Raw genomic sequence first — 27,867 nt, forward strand, 5'->3', positions numbered from 1 at the left:
CTTCTGCGTTTCACCATTACGATGCAAGAATGGTACCAGGAGGTCTCAAGAAGTAGAAATGTCACGTCTTCTGACATCTCGCAGTCTTAGACTTGGATTCTCTTGGAGGCACTTGGAGCTCCAGACATGTTTGAAGAAAACTGAGATGTGTTAGAGTATGTGGATGGGAATGAGCTTCTTCACAGTGATTCTGTCACACTCAAGCCATGACCGAGTATATGGCAGCTTCATTACAGGAACTGTAAGCTGTTCCATAATATTTGTGAAATTATTCGTTATAACTGAGGTAATGGAGTTAGCCAAGTAATTTTAAATTTATGAAAACTAGAGCAAAGTACGAATGTTATCGTAGTTTTGTGACGCTTATTGAAGTAGGAGAAATTAAATGCGTGGAAAATAAATTTTTATGACAAACTGATGGAAGGGACTTCATAATTATGATGTAACTGCTCTAATGCAAAATGTGTACTTCCATTCTAATGTATAGATACGCATAGTTCTTATTTAACCTTAAATAACTATCTTTTTGCTAAAAAGATGGTGGTTTCTTGCTTGTGACTCTGTTTTGACCCTTCAGGGTTTCTCAGCTTCTCTAACTGTTGTTATATGTATTTTCACTCTGGACCAAGTATACCAAATTCCACTGTTGTACCTTGATAATTACTTCTGAGTACAGATTTTGGAATTGTATCTTTTCATTTTATTGTTGATGTAATTTGTTTGATAGTTTCCTTCATAACCATTACAGTCAAGTGTTTGTGTAGCTGTCTTTTTAAGATAATGTTCTTTGTGTAAAACCAAAAAACCCCAAGGTTTTTTGAAAAAATAAAAACATGTTACAAGATAAGACAAGGGTCTCAAGGTAAGACCTTGGGTCCTTACACAGGTGTCATTTGTGGACTTAAGATGTCAGGAGTATCTAAAAGAAAAATGCTGTTTGTGGTAAATATGAAGAGTAGTGTACACTCAGACCATTCTGTTTTGTTTTGAGTCAAGATCTCCTTTTTCATTGGGAAGAACTTCAGTATAGTTATTTGTGTTTTTCACAAGTATTGAATGTTTTACTTTTTCACATGTGTATCCAAATCTAGGATGTGCTGATGGAATTGTTGGAGCAGTGTGCTGATGGACTCTGGAAGGCAGAACGCTATGAACTCATTGCTGACATATATAAACTTATAATTCCCATTTATGAAAAACGGCGAGATTTTGAGGTACTAGATTCATCATAAGTAATTCTGAGCAAGAAAAAAATTTTTTTCTAGTCTAACTGCATGACACATATGACATCACAGAACAAGAGTATTAAAATTGTAACTGAAATATGAATGTTGTTTTAATTTTGAATAATTAAAAATGTTTAAATAAATGTAAATAATTAAAAATTAATCTCGCATATTGTCATTCTGATACAAGTACTAAACCTATTACTACTGTTCAATGAAACAGTGTTTTTAGTTGTTATTAATTACAAGGATGTAATTTATTGTTGGTTTAAGATAGGAAAATTCTACATTATTCTTTTACCCCCTGATGGTTTTCTTTTATTTTTAGAGGCTTGCTCATTTATATGACACTCTTCATCGAGCATACAGTAAAGTAACAGAAGTTATGCATACAGGCAAGAGACTGCTGGGAACTTATTTCAGGGTAGCGTTCTTTGGACAGGTGAGTATTAATTAACTTTCATTTGTCTGCTCTGTGCAGTAAGGAAAACTGGAATTTATTTTACAAGGTATACTATTTCATCATCTATATTGATACCATGACATAAAAAGTACAAGAAATGTGTTCTGTAAGAAATAATTAAACATCAATAATTTAGTTTAAAACATTTATCAATTCCGATACAGTTCTTCCTTATTTTCCTCAGTAAATTTTTTGCCTTTTTGTCCTTTTTCTTCTTTTATTTACTACCTTAAGGCAGCGGTAAGTTTTCTATAATGTCAGTTCTTAGCAATGTATTGACTTAATGTGTAGTGCTACAGTGTGGTTTGCAAGGCTGCTTCTTAGATTGGTATGCATTAATAGCCATTGCAATTCAAAAAATAATATTAAGTTCCATTTAGAGAACAAATCACTCTCTTCTATGCATCAGTATTGCATGCTTTGAACAAAAGTTCTGGCTGTGTATTGGACAGCTTCACATCTTCTAATATATGTCTAGAACGCTTATGTATCAGTATGGTATCACGCAGTATCAAGTAATACACTTTCTACATGCATAGCCCAGTTGCTAATTGTTCAGCTGAGCATGGAGAATTGTACAGTACTCTGAGCAGTATAACTTTACATGTATTCTGTTGTCTTTTATAACTTTATAGCAATACCAGTTTACAGACAGTGAAACAGATGTTGAGGTAATTACAGTAACTGCTTACAAAGCAAGCAATGCAGTAAAAACTACTGCATTTCACCTTAGTTTGATGTGGGTATTTTTGTCAATCTAGCCTGTGTTTATACATGATATGTCGTGCTTTTCTATTTGTCTGTTTCATTTATGACAAAAATATTTCTTTTCCGATTCCAAACGTGAACTCAGACATGGCTTGTTGTTTTCAACCAATGACCTGTTTCACTTTCCACATACTCTATATTGCATTTACTTATGGTTTTAAAACAAATGCTTTATGTAATGAAAGTAAAGTAGTATATGCCAAGATAGTACAACATAAAATTAAGATTTTTAGGTAAATTAAATTTCATTTTCTGGGATTAATTTTTTATTACTACATAAAGAAATTTTTTAGATTATTTTTATATAAACCATTGCCAAAATACTCACTTGTGAATCAGATAGTCATGTTGGGCAGCAAGATTTCTGTTTTGGCAAGTGAAACAGTGCTGAAAGTTCACTTTTAAATAAAAGTGAAGAAAAGTATCTCAGAGGCTTGGCACACCATAAAATTACAATGAACCTTTACAATTTTAAATGTGTGTTTCCATTGTCTTTCACTCATTCTGTAGTAGATAATTGCATTTTTCTGGGGTTTTTTTATTCTCTTAGGAAACCTTTTTTACTTAGATTTTAATTTCTCCTTATTTACATATGCTTGAATCCTGATGTTAAATGTTTATATTTGCTTTGAACCACATAGATTATGTTCATCTTAATCATTGTCCTATGTGGTTTTTTTCCAAGATTTTGATTACTTCATTTTTTGCAGGGATTCTTTGAGGATGAAGATGGAAAGGAATATATCTATAAAGAGCCTAAACTCACACCTCTCTCAGAGATTTCCCAAAGACTCCAAAAACTCTACTCTGACAAATTTGGGTCTGAAAATGTCAAAATGATTCAGGATTCTGGCAAGGTATGATCTTTATTCTCTCTAAAAAATTCTGATATATTGCTTCCACTAATCCACTTGAAATAGTGTGGGATCACTGTCTGTCACTCATTGTGCACACAGACATAGGTGTCTAAAAAACTCTACTGGTTGAAGGGCATGAGAGAAATATCATCTCCTATTAAGTTTACCTTTAAGAACAACCAAAAAGCTTGATTTCCATAGTGTTACGTCTCACAATAATAATTGTGTCTTAGAACAAATTTGGACTATGATCATATCCTGTGTTATGTTTAGCTGTATTTCTTGCCAGTTCATGCACAGTCGTTCTTTGGAAGTTTTTCCCTTTTCTGCACCTTGAAAGCAGAGTCCAAACTTTCTTCTGAAGTAAGAAACAGACCCCTCTTCTGAGAAAAGTACCATATGTAAATAACATTTTAATTCTGTATCAGTTGTTCTTGTTATCCTTTGCTTATGTCTCTGAGCCTGTTCAATTTTATAAACGCTTAAACTGTAGAAAAAAATGCTCATGCAAAGTCATCTGGTTAAATCTATATTTGTCATAGGAAATGCTTTCCTTTGTAATTGAAGGCTCCAAAACTGTTTAACTGAAGAGGGCTACAGTATCCCACATGCTGAGAAGAACACATACTGCACAAGATGCCTCTCTGCATTCCTTTTATTCCCTTCCTCAGCTAATTTTTAACTTTTGTTTGGATTCAGACTTTATGGTGATTTTTCTCTTATCTATCTCTTCTGTTCCTTGATTCTACCAGTAAGATCACAAAGTTCTGTGCTTCTTGGCCTGAATGTGCAGCAATGGTGGGGCTTTTCAATATGGGAACTTTAAAAGGAGGGGAGGACTTATGCAAGGGCTAGATTTCATGCCACAGAAGGCAAGAGAATTATATCGTAATCTCAGTTTTTCACAGCTCTTCAAGTATACTCTCTTGAATTCTTTACAATTAATTATAATGCACGTGTGTGTTAGCATTTGTAGGGAACATTTTTCTGTCAGCTGTATCAGAATGAGTACATAAATTACCACTTAAGTTCCAGTCCAATAATCTTGAAAACATTGCAGATTTTAAAAAAAAGTAATTAATCAAGCAGCATGTTCCAATAAAAATGGGTAACAGCAGGGAGACCTTAGCTCTGTTCCCAGTTTGCTCCACGACTTACCTAGTGACTTCATGTGTGTATTCGCATTGTTGTTTTTCCCACTTAGTTTATGGAAGTGAAATGGCTCAGAGACAGGCAGAGATAACATGAATATTTGACATGGGACAAAAATGGTAGACAACAACTGTTAGAAAGATGCACAGGTTTAGGGTGCCCTCTCTATCCCATGCTTGGGGGAATTTACAAAAATAAAAAAAAAAAAAAAAAAAAAATCCTTGGTCTATTTAGTGACCCTGTTGGGTGAAGACTTTGGAGGCCTTCTCTATTGGTACGGGCAACTAGTTGCTGCTTTTACCAAATTAAAGATCAGCCAGTCCATGAACTCATCCAGTTCTAGAAACAAAATTAATTGAATAGTGAAGCCTTCAATTTGCCCTGCTCCCACCAGTATATTCTTTGGGACCCTCATAAGGTGTCAGAGTTGAGATGGGTTGGGAGGAGTACCTTCTGAAGGTAATATCTGAATTATTTGCAATGTAGGGTTTTATTTTTAATTATTAACTTTTTTATATCGCTAGCAATTTTTGGTCTCCAATCTACTGCTCTATCAGCTGTCATGGAGGACAAGTATTTGTTTCTGGGTTTTCTGTATCTGTGCCTTCCAGTGTTAATCAAGGGTATAACTCTGTATTATGTTTTTGTTTGCAGATCTGCATACACCAATTATCAATAATGAGTGTTTAAAAAAAAAAAAAAATCCAAACAGAACAAAAAGCAGAACACGTTGTAATGCATCTAGCTATGTTGTCTTCCCAATAGTTAGAAACTGAACACAGAGAAGCCCTGTGAGACCATTAACGTTTCCTGTGTTTTCAGTAATTCGAAGGTTGAGACCAAATTTAATTTCTGAAAGTTATGTGACTAAAATTAAATCCACTTTATTCACAGTGTAGCTATCTGATTGGTTTTTTTCATGTTTTTAAGGTAAATCCAAAGGATTTAGATTCAAAATATGCATATATTCAAGTTACACATGTAATTCCATACTTTGAAGAAAAAGAGTTGCAAGAAAGAAAAACAGATTTTGAAAGGACCCATAACATTCGTCGCTTTATGTTTGAGATGCCTTTTACTCAAGCTGGTAAAAGACAAGGAGGAGTAGAAGAACAGTGTAAGCGACGGACTATTTTGACAGGTACTGATTGAATGGAAATTTCCTTTAAAAGAGAACTGCTCTTTTATTTTGTTTTTTATACTTAATTCTTGATACTAGGTTTTTTCTATATGTTGCGTATTTTGTCAGAAAAAATCCTTTAGAAGATTTCGCATGTGACTGTTGGAGGTGACAAGAGTTGCATAGTATACCAAAATACTGTTAGACAAAACAAACTTTTAAAATTAGTACATACTTGAAAGTAACACTAAAAATTGTGATATACAAACACTTATAAATGACCATCTGCGAACACATATATCATTGTGTGATTTCTTAACCCGTAAGCGTTGGAAAAAGAGTAAAATCTCATATTTGACTATGTTCTAACTACCCTTCACTTTTAAATAATTTGGGGTTTTTTTTATAATGGAATGTTTGCATCTCTCCCTTTGCCCTTTCCTGTGCTCACCTCTTTGCTATAAAATATTGAAGAACAGTGGCATTATGCTTGCTGATTTGGGTGAGAGATTTTTTCAACATTCTTTCTGTCTTGGAATGTGTAAAATGCAGCATTGGTTCTTTTGGCTAAAGCACTAGAAGAGCCTGAAGGGCAGGTTCTAGTTTGATTTCCAGCCTCTGTTCTGCTGTGGCTTTGGTCTAATCACTGTGCTTTAGTTTCTCATTTGTTAGCTTTAGAAGGGAGAGAGAGTGCCCATCTATCTCCCCATGGCCTCAAACTTTAAAGGTATTTAGTTCACTGATACAAAACATTTTATTATGCTTTTAAGGGAGATAATTAAAAGTTACGGTGTGTTTGGCAGTGTTTCTGTATAATGTGTAAATCTGAGTATGTGAAATAACAAGTTGACTGGAAGCATTAATTCAAATGACCTAATTCTGTTCTGTATGGGTTTTTCCATTTCACTTAAAGTCCTTTATAGCTATCAGCCAAACTACTTTTAATATTTTTAGCCAAAACTAGGTTTTTCAAATTGGTTTCTTCAAGGGATAATCCTCAAATAATTTGGGGGTTTTTTTGCTTCAGCTTCAAGAATTGTGAATCTGGAGTGTAGCTTTCCTTGTTGTTAAATAAAAGACTATTTTGTGTTTTGTCTCTGTTAAGTGTGAGCTTCTGTATCACTGTCTTAATATAGTGATAAAAACAACTTAAATAAATTACTTCATAATGCCAGCTGTCCATAGCCAATACTTGTGAGGAAATAGAAAATACAGCTTTTCTGTTTTTGATTCTTCTCCTCTTTGAGATATGTGGATGATAAGCAATTCTTTTTACAGTTCTCATATGAATTAAGTTCCAATGGTTTATTTCTTGGTTATTATTAGTAGCAGTAATGACAATGATCTTTCTTTGCTGTAATACATGTAAACCTATGCATATTTACATTTTCACTATTTTGTTTCCCTGTACATTTGGTAGTATTTCTGATTATATAATGTTATTAAATTGAGCAACTAATTACATCAAAATGAGATTTTAGCATAAAATTCTATCAAAACACACCTTATTCAAAAAGCTTTTTCTAACTGTATTAAACTTGTTTCCGTCCATAGCTATACATTGTTTCCCATATGTAAAAAAGCGCATTCCAGTAATGTACCAGCACCATACTGATTTAAACCCAATTGAAGTAGCCATTGACGAAATGAGTAAAAAAGTTGCAGAACTTAGGCAGCTTTGCTCTTCAGCTGAAGTGGATATGATCAAATTGCAGCTGAAGCTCCAAGGAAGTGTCAGTGTTCAGGTAAGACCATATACTTTGCCATTCAGCTATTGTCCTTGCTTCTGTCCCTGAAAAATTATATCAGTAGCATTTTATCATTAGTTTCTATTCTGTATATTCAAGAATGTCCTAAATTAGAAATATGCTCACTGTTTGCAGTTATGTCCAGAATAGGAAAAGCAATAAAAGCATTTCATATAAACACTGATCATGGACAATTACATGAAAGGATTAAGATCTCTGGAATCTAAGGTGCTCTGAGCCCCACCAGGTTTTGGTGTAAAGCTGAAACTACCATAAAATAGTGACTTCCCATATGAGGATGAATAAGTGTATTTTGCCTAAATGTAGGTCTGCTCGCAGTAGGTTCAACATGGTCATTATTACTTTTGTATTTTCGTAAGACCCCTATGGAGATGAAGAGGAAGTGCCAAAATAGAGAAGGGTAATAGTAGAAAATCTCACTGGGCGACATGTTGTTTTGCCTAAGGCAAGCAAGAACTGAATGTATAAAGAAACTGTCGATTCACCAAAATAGAGTACATAAAGCAGTTGTAGCGTGTACAAATCAATATGGTAAAGGTCTTAATGCAGTGATGAGAGTACACAAAGCAAGGTTCCAGAATCAGCAAGTTGTCAAGCTAGCATTTGGGATGAGAAGGGAGGGGCTCTGACTGTTAATATAAAAGAATAATAGGGATGAGTCAGAAATTGTTGAATCCAGTTTTCATGTAGCTGTCATGATGGTGCTGTTGAATTTCTGCTAATTATTGAAGAATTTTCAGCTTGGAAGAGTGTTTTCAATAGATAAGCAGACCAAACAGTAGTAGATCTAGCTCATTTTCTCAGTTTCCCACCCTAATTTCATCGACAGAGATGACAAATGGGCAATGCAGCAGTCGCTTTGCTACATCATCAAAGTGGTTTCTTTGTGCCAGGACAGGTTCATACAGAGTGCTGTAGTTGCCTCTCCTGCTCTTATGTTCCAGCTCCAGCAGTTTTCTTATTTCATAAGTCCAGCTTTTTTGAAATCAATGTGTTTTCCTAAGAAAAGCAAATCAGACAGACACCTGTAGTACCTGTTATTGCTAAGACAATATGTCAGAGAACTGACTTTATTTTGTAATTCTTGTTCTTTTTAGGTTAATGCTGGTCCATTAGCATATGCAAGAGCTTTCTTAGATGACACAAACACCAAAAGATATCCAGACAATAAAGTAAAGCTACTAAAAGAAGTTTTTAGGTATGTTTTTCTGGGGGGGGGCGGGAATTGACTTTTTTTTTTTTTCCCCAAGACTGGTATCATAAGAGGTTTTTTTTAAACTTTTAACTTTTACAGTATTCCGACTGCATTAAAAACATACTTTAAGCTGGCATTTTGAATTGATCTTTTGGATTTTGTATTCCTGATGGAGATCTTTTTAAATTATTTTATGTAAAACAGGCAATTTGTTGAAGCTTGTGGGCATGCTCTGGGTGTAAATGAACGACTTATAAAGGAAGATCAGTTGGAATATCAGGAAGAAATGAAGGCCAACTACAGAGAAATGGCAAAAGAGCTTTCTGAAATAATGCATGAACAAGTATGTGCTGAAATTAAATTATACATACCAGCATTCAGAATGTAGCTGTAATGTGAACCCACTAGGAAAAGTGTATGTAATGCTTTACATAAAAGGGACTGGTTTTTTGTTTGGTTTGTTTATTTTTTTGTTTGGTTTTTTTTTTTTTCTCTATTGGAGTATAAGCATATCATGGAATTGTGCAACTTCACCATTTTTTTTCCTGTTTGTGAATTTTCTGCAGATGTTTTCTTGACCTTCAGAATTAAGTCTCGCTCATTAAGGAAGTAAATCTGGTGGGCACTAGCCTGTTTATTTGTAGGAGAGGAAGACTGCAGTAAATATAAAACAAATTTAATGACATGAATATATATGTCATTTATGCTTCGTATGTATAGTTACAGGGCTCTCTATTCAGTGAACCAAAAAGCTTATTTTAGTCTATAATTCCTGGTAACTGTAGGGGGATTTGATCTGCAAGCTTAGCCCTTTTTCTTTAGAATTTGGAATTACAAATATTTACTTTTGTGACAGAGTTAAATATCTTTTAAGAGGTATTCCAAGATGTTTTCTTGAGGTCAATCCACTGCAAATAAGCTGGAGATACGGGAGAAGGAAAACCAGAACTCTTATGGAGTGAGATGCAAGACCTTGAATCTGGGATCCATGGTAGAAATGTCTTCTGACCTCAGAGGCAAGGATATTATTTCTAGGACAGCAAGGGCTGACAGTTCATGCTTGATCTCTGCCTTCTTGACATTTTATTCATCATATTGATCGCTTCAGGCTCCTTTTTCTTTCATCTGCTGCTGTTTGTATAATCTTTTCCCAGAGCCATAGAGTGAATCATAGTTCTTAATCCTCAAGACTCATGTTTCTAGTCCGCAAGAAATACTTGTGATTTCTGATAATATTTTGCCTTACAAATATACATGTCTATGAGACTTCCTTGGGTACGAGCATAATAGCAACTTTTTTTAGTCTAGGAACCAATGCATCCTGGTCTGGATAACCAGTTGATACAAAGAAGAGCTCTGAGTTTCTCTTGTTGAGACAAAAACTATAGGCTTTACTCAGAAATCAAATTGTACAGGAAAAAATCAAACTTGAGACCTACCTGAGGCATTCAGTCTAACTGACATTTAAATGCTCTGTTAATTTTCCAGCTTTTTTTCGGAATTGCATCCTTTAGATGTACAATGACTCTACCCATTTACTATTTTTTGACATCTCTAAATTACTCTTCTCTTGGATAATAATAACGTGCTCAAAAAGCTAGTCAGCTTGCTGGTGCAACAGCTTTCCGTATGCTTGTATAAGAAAGTTTTGCCTTTACTCTACCCTTGGTTAGATGGTATCCAAAACTTTTATGGTGATTTTTTTCTGTTCAAAAATGTCAAGTGTCTAAAGTTCACTTCATGCACTTTCTTGCTCTCCATTATTTCCTGATGTGGTTTTCTCAGGTACTGTGCTATGAGTAGCTCTGTGCTATCATATAATTATGGTGAAGCACAAGAATACAGCAAGCACATAGGTTTTATTTTCATCCTCTTATTCTTTTGTTATACTATCACAGGGAAAAGCGTGCCACAAAACTAACTTTTTTTAACCACCAATATTGGAGAATATTGTGAAACAAGGCTTGTAGGGAGTGACACCATTTTGTCAGGATTCATGTGTTGGTTTTTTAATAAAATCCAGTATCTTTCAGATATACATGTAGAGGAAAACAGTTTTGAAGGATCCCTGGAACAGAAAAAGATTTGCTTGGCTGGGACAGTTTGACTGTTATTTCCATGTGATTTATTGAAAAGCAGAAAGCAGTGGAGGGTTTTAGAAAGGAGGATAACTAATGGGACAGCTGATTAAGATGAATGAGGTATATGGCAGAATTATCTCCCTTTGGAAAAGAGAGGAAAATGTTTTGGTCAAGTAATTTAATGGTAATAAATGAAAGATTAATATTCCCTTGGCATAAGAAAAAGTAAAATCATATAATGACAGTTTGTACACAAGAAAAAATACTTTGAACTCAGTGCAAGATATGTGTTTAAAAAATGCTCAAGTGTGTGAGTTTCCAAAGATTGACAATAAGAAAAAGCATGTAATGCCTGAAACTTCAGGAGTAAATCACATTGTCTAAAAGTAAATGAAGAGAAGAAGGGGCAAACAACTGATACCTATGAGATAGTGTGAACAGAATATGAAAGTACAGCACTTACTGCAGTAATGTGTACTATTAGCCTACCACTGTGTTCTCTTTGTACAAATCTGATTAGCTGTAAATAACTAAAACATGCTATGTTGTTGGGTTGCTTTGGTTTTGTTTTTTTAAATAAGATTGATCACTCCACTGAAGGCTTAGAATCATGAGGGTCTTCACTGACATCTTTAAAAATGTCACCTTTACGTGCCTGCCTATTGGTGTATTTGGAAAAAGCTTCTCACAATGTTTGTTTCAATGTCATTGAAGAAACTCTTAGCTGTCTTATAGGACTGTGGGTTTTAAACAACTGCAAACGTTTTGTTATGAAAAATATGGAAAAGAATCTTAACAGATTTTTCTTTTTTCTCCTCTGCTGCTTGCCAATATGATCAGATGGGATGGTAATTAGTTTTCTTTACTTCTGCTCTTCATTTGTCTAATCTTTGTATCATTCCTTTTTTTCCAGTATTTCTAATCCTAGCATCAGTAAATTTGTAGCTGTTAAGAATGAAGTCTTTTTGGTGCTTCGATAGCTTTTGATAAGAAATACTCAAATCGTACCTCAAAGTAAAAAAAAAAAAAAAAAAAAAGCAAAAAAGGGCAAAAAGCAAACCTGTTGACATTGTGAAACTCCTTTTGCAAGTTAACAAGAGAAATGAGAGAAGTTATACAAGCTTCCTCTAGAGAGGACAGTGTAATACCTAAATTAGGAGAACTGATGTTGAAGTAACTACTGCCATCCTAAATCAGGTGGAGGATGGCTGAAAAGAGTAACCATCCTCAAAAAGTAGTTCTGTACCTTTGAGGAAGTACTGGAAAGTTGAGTTGATAACCAATTTCATAAAGTGCTGCTTAGCTGTTTTATAAATACTTGTGTCATTTTGTAACATTGTGGTAAATACATGTTTTCCATTTTAAGATTACTCCAGTTGAAGAAAAGGCCAGTGTTATGCCTAATTCGCTACACATTTTCAACGCCATAAGTGGAACTCCAACAAGCACAACAGTTCATGGGATGCCCAGTTCTTCTTCAGTTGCATGATTGTTTTGTAAAGGAAAGTATGTTCTTTTTTTTTTTTAAAGTATGTGGATTTGCTTCATTGTGTGCAGACTCAGGATGATTTTGAAGCTAAATGTTGGGCACGTGCAAGCTGCATAATTCATACGAATGTCTGAGCACACTTAGCGAATAGCAGTTACTGGTAATAGTCTTTTAGAGTAAGGAAGGCGCACATATATTTTTCAATCTTGCTGGTAACACTTAAAAGTATTCATAATGTCATTGCAGAAGTGCGTGTTGGAAAATTATAAAGTTGAAGTTAATTTCTCTTTTTCATTAGAAAGTATTATTAAAATGAATTGCACATTACAAAAAAGTGTCGTGGGATGTAATTTTGCAGGTATGTAACATTCAGGTGTTCTTTTTGTGTATGGCACATAGAGATTGATTCCAAGTACAAGAACTATTTTGGGGCTAGACAGAGACACTAGTTTTTTGGGTTTAATGGAACTGACAATAGTAGTTTTTGTACCATTTGGCAAATTGTTGTGCTTTATTTTATACCTTGTTGCATTTCGGAGGTATGTGAGCTTAGATCTTACTAAACAACTAAATACAACCAAAGGTCTGTATTAATGAACACTGAGTTATACTAAAATATCAATAGTAGTAAATTGTTATGTACATATTGTTTGTTAATACAGTCCGTACAGTCTGTACATAAATGTATTACATTTCTAAGCATTTTTTAATATTCATACCAGCTCTTATCCTTCTGCTTTCAGTTTATTGTGAAAATTTGCTCATTCCAAATATATGCAGACTTTACAGTTCATTTATTCCTGTATATAAATAAGTGCAATATAAAGATGTATACAGTCTTTGCTATGTTAGGTTTATATGCAGTTATTAAAAGAAAAACACTTTTTTGCCAAAGCAATGGAGTATGTAATTGGTGATCATGGTTACTGTGGTAAATGGTGGTATAATTTAAAGCTTTTTCCATATTCTTATTCTTTTAAGACATTAATTTAGTAATTTTATATTTGGGGGAAATAAAGGTTTTTAATTTTATTTAACTGGAAGCACTGTCCTGCTGTAATAAACATTCTGTACTACATCTATATTAAAAGGAAAAATGTAGTTACTTTTCTCACTGTGTGCTCTGGTGTTTATTTTAGATTTGTCCCTGAGACTGGGGAAAGATGAAAGCTTGATCAAAAAAACATGGCTTTTTGCAGCTTAAGTATGAGATGAGGTGAGATGCAAACACTTCTAGGGTTTGTTTCATATTCTTTGTCAATAAAGGGAATTTAGGTTATTAGTTAAGACATCAGTTTTGGATCCATCACGTTTGACTCAAGTAGCATGCTACAGTAACTAGAGGTTGTTATTCACCAGTACAGTTAATATTAGGAAGTCTTCAAAACTTTTCATCACGTGGCAGTAGAAATCATCTTTTCCTTATGACATAAGGTTTACTGTCATTTTCTGTGGTGTAGCATGAAACTCATATGTTGCCTTTACTCATCAAAGGTTTTTTCCAAAACAGCTCATTCTGGCTGTGAAATGCTGGATAACTCTGTTTTTTCCAATTATTTTTCTGAAGCAAAATTCCTGTTTGTTTAAAATTCTTTTCCTGTAAAAAAAAAAAAAAAAGGGAAAAAACCCAGACATAAATACTTCTAGACAGTGAACCCGTAATGCTGTGTTAAGAGGCAGTCCCCTTTCTCCCCCTCTATATGCTTTCACAGCATATGGAAATGGGTGTGGGAATACTTTGTTATCTATCAGTGTAGTTAGTCTCAAAATGTATTTCATGATTAGGAGAAAATATCCTGTAAAGTTGTTTTGCCATTCAGGAAGATTTCTGTATCAATATATTAATAGAAATTGTGTACATCATGGTGGCTTCTTGCAATTATCCCACTTTTTCTAACTTCCCCTTTGCCCTGGGACTGGAACTGACAGTTTCCTACAGCTGAACAACACCTTTTGCACTGAGACCTCAATTTGATGGAGTTGTATCTGCTAACCAACCTATAAATGTAGTATGTATTCATAATTGAATGCATATCTATGTATATCTGTATATATCTAAATATATGCGTAACTGTTTTGCTTACTTGCTGAAAGTTGGCCTATGAAAAACCGTGAAATGTAGCTGACAAAAGGTTGATGTAGGTTTACGTAGGGTAGTATTAATGATTAGCACATGTTCAACTCTAAGTATACTGACATATTTTTTATAATCTTACATGATGCATTTATATGAAGGAACACACCCTCTAATGTATTGGTTTGGTTTTAGATATGCTAAGATTATATTGTTGGGTTTTACCTCTTGAATATTTCATTCTGTGCCAGCTTCCCTTTTCTGCTGTTACTTGTGCAACTGTTGTGGTTTAACCCCAGCCAGCAACTAAGCACCACGCGGCCGCTCACTCACTCCCCCCCCATCCAGTGGGATGGGGGAGAAAATCGGGAAAAGAAGTAAAACTCGTGGGTTGAGATAAGAATGGTTTAATAGAACAGAAAAGAAGAAACTAATAATGAGAATGATAACACTAATAAAATTACAACAGTAGTAATAAAAGGATTGGAATGTACGAACGATGCGCAGGGCAATTGCTCACCACCCGCCGACCAACACCCAGCCAGTCCCCGAGTGGCGAATCCCTGCCCCCCCACTTCCCAGTTCCTAAACTGGATGGGGCGTCCCATGGTATGGAATACACTGTTGGCCAGTTTGGGTCAGGTGCCCTGGCTGTGTCCTGTGCCAACTTCTTGTGCCCCTCCAGCTTTCTCGCTGGCTGGGCATGAGAAGCTGAAAAATCCTTGACTTTAGTCTAAACACTGCTGAGCACCAACTGAAAACATCAGTGTTATCAACATTCTTCCCATACTGAACTCAAAACACAGCACTGTACCAGCCTCTAGGAAGACAGTTAACTCTATCCCAGCTGAAACCAGGACAGCAACATGTAAATTAAGTATCTGGTGGTTTAAGCCTGGCGGGCAACAAAGCACCATGAAGCTGCTCTCTCACTCCTCCCCCCTGCAGTGGGATGGGGAGGAGAAAATACAAAGAAAAGGTCGTGAGCTGACACAAGGACCGGGAGGGATCATTCTCCACTTGTGGTCATGGGCAAAAACCAGACTCAACTTGGGGAAAAAAACAAAATCAATTTAATTTACTACCAATCAAATCAAAACAAGGATAATGGGAAGTAAACCCAAACCTTAGAACACCTTCCCCTCACCCCTCCCTCCTTCCCGGCTCAACTCCATTCCCGGTTCTCTCTCCTTCCTCCCCCCAGCGGCGCAGGGGGACGAGGAATGGGGGTTGGGGTCAGTTCTGCTGTCCTGGTTTCAGCTGAGATAGAGTTAATTGTCTTCCTAGTAGCTGGTATAATGCTATGTTTTTGAGTTAGGTATGAGGAGAATGTCCTTATGATGTGACATCTCCACACGTTGTCTTTGCTGCTCCTTCCTCCTCAGGGGGAGGAGGACTCCGCACTCGGCCCCTGCTCCACCGTGGGGTCCCTCCCATGGGCTGCAGTCCCGTGTGAATTTCTGGCCAATCGGTATGCACAGGGTGGCCAATAAATTAGCATCAGTTTAACTCAAAATAATGATAATATGGTTTCCTTCCGCAGATGCTGGTATACTCCATAGCATACTGTGGGTAAGTAGGGTACTGTGGAAAGAAAACTACAGGTACTGCAGAGGAGAGGAGGTAAAGTCACAAGAATGAGGAGGCAAGTTGGGCTTAAGGCAAGTAGGGATGAGGGGGTGTTTGGACAAATCAGGAAACCAGGGCTCTCCGATTCAAGTGCATCAAAAATCTTTTTTTGAGGATGCTGAGCATGCTCTATTTTACTGTTGTCACGGTTACCCATACAACAGCAACTTGTAATGTGGTCTTGGGAGTCTTTGCAGTTAGTTTTCAGGCTGGACATGGCAAACATAATGTTAAACCTAACCATAATGTTATAAATATTCTTAAAATAGTATTTAATTAAATGGAATGGGTTCAAATAAAAAAGTGTATTTAGGTGAACCTGGCTCTTAATGAAAACACCTAGTCCAGTAGGTCAGGAATGCTTTTTTCTAATACTCGTTTTCTTTTATCTTTGTTTTCTTTGTGAGAAGATTTATTTCCAGTAAATAGAAGACATGTAAGTCACTATCTGTCGTGAAGGCTCTCTGGTGAAGTTTGGGAAAACTAGTGTTCTGTGGTTTTCATGAACTGAAAAACTCTGTGTTTAACTGTGCTTAGATGAGGGGTCCTGGGGCTTCTTGGACAAAGGGCAGAAAAACCGGCAATGCTAGGCAGATAATGACTAACTTCAATTGTCTCCATATTTGTAGGAGTGACGACCATTTTAACACCTTTAAAATATTTTGATGGTGGCTTTTTCCTTTCTGAAGTATTATATTGAATCTATAATGAGTTATTAGAAAGCCATTTAGACTTTAAATAACTTGGTCTTGACACAGTTAATTAATTTAAATTATATCTAGCAATTAGGCAGTATTTCTAACTGTAGTAGATATTAGGGGGTTTGCTGGCATTTTCTGCCTAAGGAGAAGTTTTATAATTTCTTCACTCTATGCAAAACTTGTAATTGTTTTTTTCTGATTCTTTTAGGTTAGGTTAGTTTCCATTTAATATTTTAAGAATTGGTATAAGGTTTAACCAGCTTTACACAGACAAAATTTTCAAATTAATGAAAGTGAGACATCAAATTTTTTTCAAGTATATGAGGAAAAACAGATGTTTACCAGTCTAGAACAGTTATCAGACTATATACAGGAAGTCACTGGTAACTACTGAATAAGGAAGTTCGAGCTGGCATTGAGAATTTGAATACAATCTGAAGGCTGGAAAAAGTCTGAACAGAAATTGGGTGTATCTTTTTGCACCAGTCAACATTATTAGCACAACTACCAAGAGAGCTGAAACTTCTGACAGAGCTGTTGAGTAACATGATATTTTTCAATGGTATGAACTGTAAATAGAAGAGATAAGAAGTTCTCAAGGACGTCTAGATAACTGTAAGAAAAAATCCTTAGTTAAGCAAAACTGTTCAATCCATTGCTTGTTCTGTAACTCTGTGAACTCTGTGAATGTTGCTTGAGGACTGATGAGTCCAGAGCTGTATTGGATTTAGTGAAGCTTTAGTAGCCACCTTAACCATGCTAATCAATAACAAGGCACATAAGGGGACAAACAGCTTTTGTCATTGGTCTAATGAAATGGAAGAATTGTCAACATAACTATTTAGAGTTTTAAAAGGCCTGTGACAAGAAAGAAAATTTCTGTTCGCCCATCAGCAGCCTGTTGGGGGGGGGTATCAGATTGCTTAAAACTTTTTTCTCTCATCATCACTAGTGATGGATCCTTGTTCTGCATCCATAATTTGGTGTGCTAGTAGACTGTAAAAATACATCATAAAGCCTTGAAACAATTTGTTTAAATGTGCCTAGAGTAATTATGTGACTGGGATTTTTTTTTTTAACCACTTATTTACTTGAGAAAGATAAACTAGGAGAGGTGACACCATACACTAAACTAGAATGTTATCTCTTTTGAAGATACTGGTAACTCCAAACCATAGGAACTGAAATAGAAATGAAGGAATGCACCGGCTGGTGAAGCAGGAGGCAGCAATGTGTTGGCGAAGAGCTGTGTTGTTAAAGCTCAGAACTGGATGATTAACTTGCCGTGCACATCTGCGGGCGAAGATGGCTCACAGCCAATAGTAAAGTATGCTTATTACAATATGCTGGTAGAAAACCATTGGGTCTAACAATACACAGCCAGTTTGGATAATAAATTATTTTAATTAAATAATTACCATACTGGATTTTGGTGCATGTCTAGGAACCAGTGATCAAAACTTGACAATATTTGTTACCAACTGGCAGAGATAACCCTAAAGTGAAATTTATATTTTATTCCAGAAAACGTAAATCTGTTCAGTTTGTTAATTAAATTGGTAAAAACTAGAAGCTTTAAAAAAAAAACCTGACTGGATGGACACAAAGCTATGACAGCAAGAGGAAATGCTTTTGCTTTTTGACAAGCTGAGGATAGCGATGAAATACTGACACTTAGAAAATCAAATATTTAAGTGGAAAGAAGAGGAAATTAAGGTACAGAAAATTGCTAAGGAATTTAAGATGTTGATTGGAAAAATCTACCTCGCACAGCTGAAGATATTATAAGGCGTTTTGCTGAAATACTTGCCAGCTGCAATATAGCCTCATTACTAGGCAAGTGGTCAAAGGTCAAATTGTTAAGTATGGAGCTATGTTCAAAGTGGTTATGTTCTATCTTTAGAAACAGTGACAAAAACATGCTTTTGCATGAAGATAATGATCTATTTCGTAGCTCCCTTATAATCCAACAGGAAGTTTATTTCTATCAGGTATTCAGTATCTACAGGACTAAAAACTGAAACTAGGTGTAGTAAGAGTTGACCAAAAGGCACTGGCCTGCTAATGTTCCTTCAAAAGAGATCTCTGAGTACAGAAATTTTGGAATAATGTTCACGTCCTGATATTCAGGGAAAGCATGTGGGATGATAATATGCTGGTTGCCATGGTACTGGTGTGAAACACCACACTGGGAGGTCTATTACGAGATTCGAATAACAAAGAACTAAAATAGGCTTATACAGAAAATAGGTCTGGTCAAATAGCTATCCTCCTCCTTTGCAGAGACTATACATTTAGAGACTGTTTTGTAGTTCATTGACTGTGTGCAGTAGGAAATTAATCTGATAAAATTCAAGACCAGAAGGCAAGGGAAGGCGGTATTTATTTTAAACAAAACCAATCTCGGTCACTCACGTTGACTGTCTCATAGATTTCACCCAGTCATATTCTCACACCCACGTGCTCACGAGCACCAAGAAGCCCATGTCCAAGCGGCCAGGCCAGGCAGAGCTGGAGAGGCCCCTGGAAGACAAGGAATGGTGGCTCTTGAGTAAATGCCATGTCACTAGGGGTCTTCTTTGGTGGTGGAAAACTTTTTCAGTATGCTGGTTTTGGCTGGGATAGAGTTAATTTTCTTCATAGCAGCTGGTCTGGGGCTCTGTCTTGGATTTGTGATTAAAACAGTGTTGATAACACAGGGATGTGTTAATTATTGCTGAGCAGTGCTTGCACGGCATCAGGGCCTTTTCTGCTTCTCACCAGTGAGCAGGCTCGGGGGGCACAAGAAGCTGGGAGGGGACACAGACGGGACAGCTGACCCCGACTGACCCAAGGGACGTCCCAGACCATATGACATCATGCTCAGCATTAAAACTGGGGGAGAGGGAGGTTGGCCAGGGCAGCATTACTTGGGGACTGGCTGGGCATCGGTTGGTGGTGAGCAATTAGGCTTTTGGCAACACTTTTTTTTTTCTTGGGTTTGCGTTTTTTCTATCTTTATTTTATTTTTCTTTTCTTATTTTGGGGTTGGGTTTTTTGGGGGGGAGGGGGAGTTGTTTTGGTTTTGGTTAAATTATTAAACTATCTTTATCTCAACCCACAAGTTAGCGCACTTCTACCCTTCTGGTTCTCTCCTTCATCCCACTGGGTGAGGGACAAGCAAGTGGCTGTGTGGGGCTGAGCTGCAAGCCGGGGTTAAACCACGACAATCATCCAGGTATTTATATCCTTCAGCTATTACAAGGCGATTTTCTATCATAATCTTGCTTATCTCATCCCCCATAAACCGTAGGGAAGGTTGCTACCTGTTGTTTGTGTTACCTCCTTTGGGTATCTTTATGGCTACAGCCTTTCTTCCTCCTGGGATAACAGGCAGCAGACTGGCACATACAGTACTGCAACCCTGCTGCCATCCTCCTGTTATGGGACCTCAGGTCTTCTGCTGACACGTCACCCTGCTGTGGCCTTATCAGAGCTCAGGCCTCCTGCTCTTGATGTAAACAGCACATTCCTCAGTGTTTACTAGTTTAATTGCTGTTAATCATGTCCTCAGTTATCGATTCATGCCATTCCTTCAACCCATGCTGCTGCACATGCTTTGACATAAATAATTCCCACTCATATTTCATTCATATTCATATTAGTGGGTCATTATAATAGAGCATGTGTCCAGATGCTGAAGTGCATCCTGGCAAATGCTTTTAGAGACCGTTGATGGAAAATCAAATGGAGATGCTTTCTAGAAGGCTTCCCAAAGTATTGGTGTCATAGTGGTACTATTTGAAATCTTCACTGCTATTCCAGAAACAAATTTAAAAAAACCCTGCAAATTTAAATTGCATGAAAACAAAGGCCAATCTCTCCCATTTGAATTGCTCCAAACTAGGACCTTTAAACATAGTATGCTACTGTTACCACTACGAAGGCTTAATTCTAGGAACAAGAAATGAGGATTAAATGTACGCGTTGTCTCTTGGAAAACAGTACCAGTGAAAAGGATTTAGGGATTGTTCTGAACGTAGAGCTTCCCATAAGCAAACTCCTAATGTAATTCTATGGTAAAGAGGACTAATGCAACAAGTGGATGTAAACAGAATGTGTCATGGTGGTTTTACCCCCTGCCCTACAGCACCTGTGAAACCACTGTGAAACCACTCTGCTACTGGACAGCCACTGGGGCTAAGGATTTAAAATGTTGAACTGAAGGATTTATACAAGAGTTTCAAAAAAAAAAGTTCAAGGAATAGAGGAAAATCTTATATGGTAGGAGATCTGGGGGAGGGTGTTTCGACTTAACAAGTAGAAAATCACGAAGGGCTGTACAATACAAAAGCAATCTTGCCAAAGAGCACAGTGGATGCTGTGAGGCTTTTTTAATGTGGTTAAGACGTGACAGAGATTGGATGCTGAAGCCAGGCAAATTCAGATTGGATATTCAAATCAGGCTCTTAATCCCCATTAACTACTACATTGAACACTACCGATGGTGCTGAATTCCAAAGGTCTGGACGTCTTCTGTCAGATATTCTTTACGGTAAGGAGATGTTATTTATTTAATTACTTCTTTATTTCAGGTATAGCTAACCTGTGGTACAAAGCTCAGGCTGTCTGCGTTAGTTCAGAGCTAACGGTCTCTCTTAGGTCTAAATGCTGAAGCCAAAATTTGAAAAATAGTATGAAATCCTTAGCTGTCTTAAGCTAATGTTAGTTACTATTAACTTGTTCCATTTTGTGGCTATTTTATAACAATATTCTGGAAAAACAGATGCATGCAGTCTCTAACAGGGTAATTTTAGGAAGTGGTCTTATTGTTGACTGGGTCTTCGTTCAGGACAGCGTGTTGTTACTTGTCAAAAGACTTGTGTTTGGCTGCCAGATTTCAGCCAGTTGTTAGTCACAGCAGAAACTTGTACTGCAAGTGCTAGTGAAGCAGTTGACAAGCAATTATATGCTAATATTTCTAGTGTTTGAAGCGATTTGAAATGCTTGTAAGTGAAGAAATGCCTGGGATGCTTGTTTGAGAGAGCGGTGTCTTATGTGAATGACCTAGAACTTCAGTCTCGTTCCTTTCCTCTGTCTCCGCCTTTCAGGTATCAGTGAGATAGTTACTTTATCTCAGTTTGGGGTGGTAGGTATCAGCTTCTACGAGACAGTTAAACCATTTGGTCCACGCAGCATGAAAGTTGGATTTTGTCTAATCCTGTTAAAAGAAACAAGGCACTGGGTTGAAATTATTAAAACCTGGAACTCCTCAATCCAATTTCATTGGTGTCTTGTGTCCTAATTTGTCATTTTTAAACTGTTCATATAGCCTTTTGATGATGCACTGGGAACAGCTACAGGCTTAAACCTTGTCCTGTTTCTTGGCTGACACCTGTTCTTGCTCAAGTTCCAGATATCTGACTGGGGCTCTTCTGAAAACTGACTTAATCTAAATTAATAAGCATGTGAAAATTTCCATAATATACTTTATTATCCTCTTTAAATGTAAAAGTCATTTATTGAGCTGTGGTCCTCCTGGAGCTCATAAGTATTTCATTTGGGCTTTTTTTTTCCTTATCCTTTTACCAAATGCAAGTCACTTACTGTCCTGGTTTCGGCTGGGATAGAGTTCACTGTCTTCCTGGTAGCTGGTATAGCGCTATCTTTTGAGTTCGGTATGAGAAGAATGTTAAACCATGACACCTACGTATGATTAAATTCCATTGGAGTTATTGGTCAAACAGTTAAATGTTTGATAGAAAGCATTTCAATTCAACCTGTTTGAACCCCCTTTTCTTAATCTACTTGTCTTGTTTGTCTATTTTAATGAATTTTGATTCCTGTCAATTAAGACATTAATACACATCAGCTTGACTCTATCCTTACCTAATTATATCACTATATGTAAATTAAGATGTGAACAGATCTCCATCTTTTCCTAGCAGGATGTGTTATATTGCCATTGAAGCTTACAAATTCTTGCCCCAAACCTGCACTAAATTGACCTTTCCCTTTTTGTATGTATTGTGTGCAATTTATGTGCACAGTTGTCATCAGAACCATTTTTTAGATTCTGTATTTAACAATAACTGGTATATATTTTATTTATTTATTGGTGATATAAGAGGGGAAAATCTTGGGTTAAATTACAGTGTCATCCAGCTTCCTGACCTTGCCTCAGGCCTAGCTTCTCCCTTACTGAAGTCTTGATTCTTGAGAACCTCTTCACTAGGACAACTGAGCCACTAAATAAAAAATTAGCTGTATTTTGTCATCTTTATTCCTTCTGTCTGTTCTGATTACAAAATGTGTCAGACTGCTGTAAAAAAAATAAATTTGAGTTGCTACCATGAAAGTTAAACAGCAAGTTAAATAGCACCTCTCTATCCCAAATAATTTAAAACCCAATTCATATGGTTCCAACTTCACCCCGATACAAAATGCGGCAACACCTGTTAGGAGGATGTGGCTGTGGTTTCATAATGTACAACTGCATTGCATAGCAGCAGGAGTGAAAAATACATGTTTGATCGTGAGAAGGGAAAAGATAAGTCAGGTACAGTATATCCCTTCTGCATGGACTAACCTTTCAACCCAACTTTTGTGCCAGTTAATTTTCAACTGTTTGACCGCTGAGATACTGTTGGTGCTTGGTTCTGGCTGTACCATAGCTTCCTTTAGATAAGGTCTCCCTTTAGGGAGACTGCTCATGGGTCTTTCTCCTCACCAGTCCATCTGCAAGGCCCCGTCTCCGAACACTCCTCTTTGGCTGTTCTCCATTCTCTTCAGGTCTTGTGGCCTTGTTGCAGCCAAAAAAATTAGTTGTCTTCCCTGCCAATAAGCCGTTTAGCCAAAGTCCTTCACGATGTTTAGCTCCTCTTTCATAGCACGCATCAGCAGTGTTCAGGCTCAGAAAATAGTCATGGTTAGCATCAGACAGAACATCTTCTTGACCATTGTTCCCACGTCATGGTTCAGCTCATCATGTTTAAGGTGAGCCAGACACAAATAGTTTGAACCGTGCACACATGCTACAATGATGTCCTAAATCTCATCTCAATCCATCCTTACCAGGGTCGTCTTGCACCAGAGATCTGTCTTCCTGCTCATTAATGACGCCACACAACAAGGTGGGGTGACATCGAGGATCTTTGGCAGGGCAGCCAAAGGTATCTGCCTTACAAGCTTTCTGAAGATACTGGGTTTTTTCTGTAGTAGGTAGTTTGCCCTCTGAAAAATCTGTGGTCTCAGCTGAGTGCAGTTAGGCACCTTTCCTGGAAGGTTTTGCAGGGCTCCAGAGAAGCTCGTCAAGGGTTACTGGTTGGAGTATTTCAAGTCTCAGGCAGATACCCAGCATCAGCTGTTCCCAAATGAACCATGAAGGAAAGCTCAGTGTGAGTATTAACAAAAGCAGCTATAGCCAAGAGGCCTCATTAGGAGTTCATGTTACCTGATAACAGGAAGAAAAGGAAGTACTTTTAGTAGGACGCAAAACCAGGAACTGCTCCTTGTCTCCAGGAACTGTAAATGAATGGATGTGGGAGCAAGAAAATGATACCTTGTTCTTTGACCATGTTTTCTCATTCCCTTTTAGAAAATGTTCTCAAAAAGAGAATAAAACTAATCTTTTTTCAATACGAGGATGAATATATCTGTGGATACCTCTTACTGGGACACACCAATAAGTATTAGAAAGGTTGTAATAAATAAGCAACTTCATTTTATCCGGAGGTCACAAAGTACAAAGCTATTCGATACCATAATGAAATGGGTATTCCTGTTTCTTACGGAGAGGATAAACCTTTTCTGCTTGGACAGACTTGATTTTTTTACCATAAGCAAAAGACAGGTATTACTGCAGCAGTAGGAGGACTTGGTAAAGAAAGCATTTGTGATCAATATTACATTTGTAAAAGGAAGGTAATAACGTACTAGAAACTGGTATTAATAAAGAGCTGCTTTCTAATAACAGTATACCAGCTTCACTTTATATATATATAAACTTAAAAGTATGTAAGTTTAACTCCAGTACTGAAACAGATAAATGTGGGCTCTGTTCTAGTACTTGCTTCATCTGAAGCATCTGCAGTTCTGGAGGGATAAGCCTGGGTTAACTTCTCATACACAAACTGATTCTCAACCACTCCAGTTCAAGTGATTTGTGTAGCTTATTGTGATGGGTTGACCCTTGGCTGGACGCCAGGTGCCCACCAAAGCCGTTCTATCACTCCCCCATCCTCAGCTGGACAGGGGAGAGAAAAATATAACAAAAAGCTTGCAGGTCAAGATAAGGACAGGGGAGATCATTCACTAATTACCGTCACGGGCAAAACAGACTCAGCTTAGGGAAAATTAGCTCAATTTATTACAAATCAGCCAGAGTAAGGTAAATGAGAAATAAAACGAAATCTCAGAACACCTTCCCTCCACCCCCCCCTTCTTCCCGGGCACAACTTCACTCCCGGATTTCTCCACCAAGCCCCCCCAGCGGCACAAGGGGGACAGGGATGGAGTTTACGGTCATCACAAGTTATTTTCTGCCGCTTCACCTCCTCAGGGCGAGGGCTCATCACACTCTTCCCCTACTCCAGCGTGGGGTCCCACCCACGGGAGACAGTCCTCCACGAACTTTCTCCAACGTGGGCCATTCCCACGGGCTGCAGTTCTTCACGAACTGCTCCAGCGTGGGTCCTTTCCACGGTGTGCGGTCCTTTCCACGGTGTGCAGTCCTTCAGGAGCACACCGCTCCAGCGTGGGTCCCCCACGGGGTCACAAGCCCTGCCAGAAAACCTGCTCCGTGGGCTCCTCTCTCCACAGATCCGCAGGTCCTGCCAGGAGCCTGCTTCAGCACAGGGTTCCCACAGGGTCACAGCCTCCTTCGGGAACCCACCTGCTCCGGCGTGGGGTCCTCCCCGGGCTGCAGGTGGAGATCTGCCCCACCATGGACCTCCCTGGACTGCAGGGGGACAGCCTGCCTCACCAGGGTCTTCACCACGGGCTGCAGGGGAATCTTCGCTCCGGCGCCTGGAGCATCTCCTCCCCCTCCTTCTGCACTGACCTTGGTGTCCGCAGGCTTGTTTCTCTTACATGTTCTCACTCCTCTCTCTGGCGGCTGTTTTCTCACTATCCCCACTTTTTTCCTTCTTAAAAATGTTATCACAGAGGCGTTACCACTATCACTGATTGGCTCGGCCTTGGCCGGCGGCGGGTCCGTCTTAGAGCCAGCTGGTATGGGCTCGCTCTCTCTCGAACACAGGGGAAGCTTCCAGCAGCTTCTTACAGGAGCCACCCCTGTAACCCCCTCCCCGCTACCAAAACCTTGCCACATAAAACCAATACATTTATGCTGTATTGGTTCTCTGGAAGATGATTTTATAGCCTGTTACTAAAATGCTCAAGTGTCTTAAGGCCCCTCCATAATAATGAGCCCCTCCGTTTTAGGCTACTTTTTTTTAGAGCTTTTATCTATAACTAGCTAGGAGTGTTTTAAAGAGCTTTGCTCTTGACCAGATATAATTGCTTATTCATGTAAGCAAGCAGTACATTGCAGGCTAATCTGTTCTGCATCAGTGTCCGAACAAACAAAAAAATAGAGCAATTTGTTCTGCTTGCATGCCCTTTCCCATTTCCACACACACACACACACACACACGCCCCACTTTTCAACATAGATTGTAGGGAAACATTGCACTTCATTGGTTTTGCATCACGAGGGACTGTTTCCATTATAGAAAACATTGCTTGTATATATAGTGTATCTGTTGTATAGGTTGAGCAATTTGAAATCTTTTAAAAGATTTTCATGTAGCATGTGTCTGGGATCTCAAGACTTCCAATGTGCTAACTCCATGGTCTCATTATAAGAAGACTTAGACAATTTCGAATGCAAGGTATCATCATATTATATAGCATTTTTTAGGGTAAAGAAGTAGAAAACTATCTGTGTGAAAATCTGATTAGTATCTACGAAGGTTCATAACTGTTACGTTTTTACATAACACTTACAGAAAAACGCGGGAAGTTCAGATTATTCACTGAACTGTCAGTCAGTCAATAGCAAAGAAAGAATGCAAGCTGTGAATTCTGAATCCCTCTTTTCAGCCCTTTAGGCTTGTTACCCCTCTGAGTAATCACAACTCTTTCTTTAAAACTCACTCATTTATAAATATTTGCAGTAGAAAAATAGCTACAAATTCTGCAAACTTGGACAGTTAAGAGAGCAGTGAAAATTAAGTGTTGATCAATATGTTGCGCAAGGTATAACCTTTGATTAGACAGCATATTATTTTTTAAAAATTTCATTTTTTGTATAGCTAACTGCAGGTGTTTGAATAACTTACAAAGTCTCCTGAAACTTCAGCTACATCTTCAAATGTCTTTTTTAGCACTGGATAATCAGAATTCTCAAAATGTGACATCTGTGACAACAGAAAATATTATACACTGCTGCCATGGTTATCTTTGGTGTTTACATTTTAATGTAAACACTTCTTCCACCACAAGACAGTAAGTGAATTATGAGTGGCAGAATTTGATTTACTTTTCAGTATCATATTTATCGGGGGGTTTTTTTGAACAACTATAAACATAAGATGTAGGGTTTGTGATCCTTACCTTTTCCATACATAACAGCCATGCTTACCAGAAGAACTAGAGACTGCAAGAGCTCAATCACAAGTTATACCCTTAATTTTTCTTCCCATTGCAACCTTCTCTCAACAACAGGATTTCAGGCAGGAGGTTGAGAGATGGCGATTTGATTCCCAGTCTCATGAGAGAAGGAGGGAGTAGGGAGGAAGCAGAAGGTAAAATGTCCCACTGGAAGAAAAGGACCCACCTCCTCGCATTACTGTTTTTTAAAACATTAGCTGAGATGCAGATATCAAAGATTTTTTTTCTGTCTAGAGCTGCTAAATAGTGAGTCTTTTTGTTCACTCTTTGAAGGATTGGAGGCAATTAATTACAGAATTAAAATCTCTGTATTACCGATGCTGCTTCTATGATAAGGATGCTGCTAGAAGGCCATATAAAATCTTTTTTGTGAGTAGATTGCCAATTACCTTTCATTCGGTTGTTGGGATCTCCAGGAGCTACTTTGGACAAATGGAATATGTTTCAACACATAAGAAAATTGCACACTTAAAAGAAAGAAACGGCTGGGTGTATTCCAACAATGAGTATATCCAGAGCAGGAAAAAGTCCTACCATTTTGAGCAGCCCTTGTTAAGCTCCCAGGCTTTGCTTTTGGCCTGACCTGAAAATATGGGAATGTGGTTCTTGTTTTCTACTTCTCTCGCTGGTTCTTTTCAGAAGACTATCATCTCCTGTTTCTTGGAAAACTCATTATGTTGAGGGAAGCAG

General features: G+C 37.7%; 1 protein-coding gene across 19 annotated transcripts in view; it reads left to right on the forward strand.

Moving 5' to 3' along the window:
- The window catches only part of DOCK9 (dedicator of cytokinesis 9), a 136,795-nt gene extending 123,565 nt beyond the window's left edge, over nucleotides 1-13,230 (forward strand). For 15 of the 19 annotated variants that reach the window (XM_069802411.1, XM_069802417.1, XM_069802421.1 and 12 more), the window contains 8 exons: nucleotides 1,092-1,214; nucleotides 1,555-1,668; nucleotides 3,168-3,314; nucleotides 5,397-5,607; nucleotides 7,141-7,331; nucleotides 8,453-8,553; nucleotides 8,755-8,893; nucleotides 11,998-13,230. In XM_069802411.1, the coding sequence (XP_069658512.1) occupies nucleotides 1,092-1,214; nucleotides 1,555-1,668; nucleotides 3,168-3,314; nucleotides 5,397-5,607; nucleotides 7,141-7,331; nucleotides 8,453-8,553; nucleotides 8,755-8,893; nucleotides 11,998-12,120 (1,149 nt within the window). In that variant the 3' untranslated portion in view covers nucleotides 12,121-13,230. Of the gene's footprint in view, nucleotides 1-1,091; nucleotides 1,215-1,554; nucleotides 1,669-1,923; nucleotides 1,930-2,324; nucleotides 2,361-3,167; nucleotides 3,315-5,396; nucleotides 5,608-7,140; nucleotides 7,332-8,452; nucleotides 8,554-8,754; nucleotides 8,894-11,997 lie in introns of all 19 variants that reach the window. The other 4 variants (XM_069802427.1, XM_069802426.1, XM_069802428.1 and 1 more) reach the window with 2 other exon arrangements.
- Nucleotides 13,231-27,867: the final 14,637 nt, after the last annotated feature.

Source organism: Haliaeetus albicilla, chromosome 15 (assembly GCF_947461875.1).
Source record: "Haliaeetus albicilla chromosome 15, bHalAlb1.1, whole genome shotgun sequence".
In the NCBI taxonomy this organism is placed as follows: domain Eukaryota; kingdom Metazoa; phylum Chordata; class Aves; order Accipitriformes; family Accipitridae; genus Haliaeetus; species Haliaeetus albicilla.